The sequence below is a fragment of the Gavialis gangeticus genome, unplaced genomic scaffold (assembly GCF_001723915.1).
Source record: "Gavialis gangeticus isolate Ggan-Ray unplaced genomic scaffold, GavGan_comp1, whole genome shotgun sequence".
Taxonomy (NCBI): Eukaryota; Metazoa; Chordata; order Crocodylia; family Gavialidae; genus Gavialis; species Gavialis gangeticus.
The window spans coordinates 594611-597682 of record NW_017728990.1 but is presented as its reverse complement, the minus strand read 5'-3'; the positions used below and the strand labels follow the sequence as shown (position 1 = coordinate 597682).

Here is a 3072-nt window from a genome sequence, read left to right as displayed (position 1 = left end):
ACACACACACACACACACACACACAAGGTTGCAACTCCTGAACCCCAGGCAAACGTGGATGACAGAGGTGCTTTCCAGCTCTTTCCCCATTTCCTTTGCTCCCTCCAGACAAAAAACTGTTTTGGAAGCAATCCTGGGCTGAGGAACAGGAAGAGGAGGGGCAGAGCATTCAGAACAAGCTGGACTTTTGACCCTCCTTCTAGCTGGTAGAGGAAGGGCAGGCCCCAGACAACTGTGAACAATGGTTAGGCCTGGACAACTGTAAGCCAAGACCTGGAGTCTGTCCCCAACTATAAAATATCCCCCACTCTTCCCATAGAGAGCCACATGTGCCATCATCCCCTCCCTGTCCAGAGATACCATAGATGCCTTGATCCTCTTGGGCTGATTAATGCAAGCACCTGTCCTACTGGATGCTTGCAACTCACACATGCCAGGCCATGCTCCCTCCCTCTTTCTCTGCCCTGGGATCACTTGTCAAAAAAAGGAGGCATGTGGGGCCATTCCTCCTTCTCTCTGGGTAGATATATAATTTCTTTTATATTTATATTTATATTTTTATATATAGTTATTTATATATACACACAACTGGTAACTCAGAAGAGAAAAAAAATAGAATCCGTAACAATAATCATAAAAAAAATTATTCTGGTTTAAAAATGATCTGCCCTACCACATGAGGTGAGCAATTGCACTAGGTCTGCGAGTGTCAGGCCCGTTAGGGGCAGGGCTGCAGGCTGCCTGCCCTGCCTTTCTCCCAGCTGGAGGCGCTGCTGGTGTGGTGTCCCCTTCTCTCGGCAGTGTGTGCTATGTTTGCAGTTTCTTGGTTGGTTCAGAGGAGGTGGCCAGCTGTGGTGAGTAGCCAAGCTGGGCCCGCCACTGCTATGATGTCAAGGGGGTGCCCAGGGCCTTGCCCCAAATCCCAGGGATTGTAGTTAAAAATGGTCACTGTCCTCGCAGCTTCCCCTCCCAGTCGGATTCTAAAAAGCGTCCATGTATCGAGAGCACAGGAGCGCCTGGCTGCTGCGCCTGGGCCTTTGGGCATCAGCCAGGGAGGAGGTGACAGTGGGGAGAGTGCACTGCCCTTCATACAGAAATCTCATAGGTGGTCCCGCCCACTCCAGACACTTTCTTGACTCCTCCACGTGTGGGGCTGCTCAGAGGTGGTTGGCCAGGGGTTGGGGAGGCTGGGCCCAGGCTCTTGGGTTGCCCGTTGGATTTGCTGTAAGCTGTTCGCATCTGCACCTCGTCTCTGGGGAAGGAAGGACACAAGGGCGTCAGGAAGTGATCACACACTTTGGGGCTGGGGGTGTGGAAAAAGAAGGACAGAACATGTATGTGCAAGGGAGAGGTGAGGATACTCTACCTCAGAGCTCCCTGCACAGCCCTCTTCCTCTGGGTGTCCCAGACTCACATTACACCCTCAGTAAAGACCCTGATTTGGCAGGAAAACTCAGAGATGGCTACAGCCCCCAGTTTCCTGAGCAGAGGAAGGTTTTGCCCCTTGCCCTGGGAACAAGTCTGTCCAACACCCCCTACACTTGGTGGGGGAAAGGGTGCGATGGAAGGAAAGTCACATATGCACCCCAGGGAGGAGTCACCCAACCCCAGTGTGTTGGACAGAGTGGGGATGTAGGTCTCTCACACCCAAGGCAGTGTCTGCCCAATACTCCCCACAGCACTCCCTGGGGAGAGGTAGGAAGGTCTCACGCCCACCTCTCCCTGCAGGAGGCACACCTTTCCCACTACCATCCCACCAAACCGGCGCTCACCAGGAAGGTGGAGGAAACTCCCTCTCTCTCACTCCCTGAACTGCCTGGGGAGAGCTAGGTCACACACAGGGAGGGGTTAATTAATGGCATTGGACTGGATGTGGGAATGTGTGGGAGTGGAAAGGGAAGGGCTATACTCAAACCATGTTCTCTGGCAGGGATAGGTGGAGGCTGAAGTAGGAGTGGTAAGGATGAACGGGTAGACGAAAGCAGGCGACTTATCACCCCCCGCCTCTCCCTCTGGTGTGCCATCAGCTCGCTCTGAGGTCCTGGGCATGGCAGTGGTGGGGCAGTAACCCAAGCATGTCCTCAGCTGAGTCAAGGAACACTTAAAAGCATGAGGCTGGCAGAGTTTGTACTTACTTTGGTGCCAGTAACGGCTGCAAGGCCACCTCCTCCGTCTCTGGGACGCTGGCCTGAGACGATGCTTTTTGGCTGCTGTAAGACACAGATTTGCCCAGGTGGGGGGCAGCAGGCTGGTCTGGTGAGCCTAGTGAGCGCACCCTGAGAGCGTGCAGAGGCTCGGGCTTGCCAAAACGGGGTGGCACTGGGCGAGTGAGTGGGTTCTTTGCCAGAGGCGAACGCTTCGAATCGTCCGAAGAGGAACTGGTACGTGGGGCATTGCTAGAGCCTGGTGTGGACTGGACGCCTGAGTCCGCCTGTCCTGTGTCCTCCTCTCGAGCCAGAGGCGGTGGGCTGGGTGCCTGCTGCAGAAGCTTCTCCCGCTCCTGCATGGAGGCCACAATGTGGCGTGAGAGATTGTCATAGCGGATAGGAGAGTGCTCACGAGGGGGGTGGTGCTTGGGTGAGCCGGTGCTGGGGAAGCGGCTGTGCAGGTCAGCCTCACGCTGCTGAGTGATGCGGGCTGAAAGGAAGGGTGATGTGTAGCCCATGGGGGGGTCTGGCTCTGGCCCGGCCTGCACAGACTCGAAGTCAGGGCTGTCAGAGGGGGTGAGCAAGCTGTCATAGGACAAGCTCCCATTGCGCGTCTGATTCACCAGGCTCTTGTAGGATGTGGAGGTGGTGCCCTCAGAGCGGATCGATTGCAGATGGCCCATCTCGAAACCCGTGCCCTGGGCCGACTTGAGGCTGGAGGAGCGAGAGCCGCTCGACAGTGGGTCAAAGTGGAAGCTCTTGCCAAAGGTGGGCGAACGGAAGCTCTCGGGCTCAAGGCTTGGCTCCGACCGATAACTAGGGTTCCGGCTGCTCTCAGCTATGGATGTGGGCTCTTTCAGGCTGTCCCCTCGGCTCAGCTGGAAGGAAGGCAGGCAACCACTCAGCAAGCCCCCCGCACCAAGTG

The 3072-nt window shown here is 56.0% G+C and overlaps 1 protein-coding gene across 2 annotated transcripts in view; it reads right to left on the bottom strand.

Annotated features, from left to right (window-relative positions):
- Positions 1–600: 600 nt before the first annotated feature.
- The window catches only part of ZDHHC5 (zinc finger DHHC-type containing 5), a 29846-nt gene continuing 27374 nt past the window's right edge, over positions 601–3072 (bottom strand). Inside the window, exons 10-11 of one of the 2 annotated variants that reach the window (XM_019514651.1) lie at positions 2136–3025; positions 601–1252 (exon numbers count right to left, since the gene is read on the bottom strand). In XM_019514651.1, coding sequence (XP_019370196.1) covers positions 1087–1252; positions 2136–3025 — 1056 coding nt within the window. In that variant the 3' untranslated portion in view covers positions 601–1086. The remainder of the gene's footprint in view (positions 1253–2135; positions 3026–3072) is intronic. The other variant, XM_019514642.1, reaches the window with a different exon arrangement.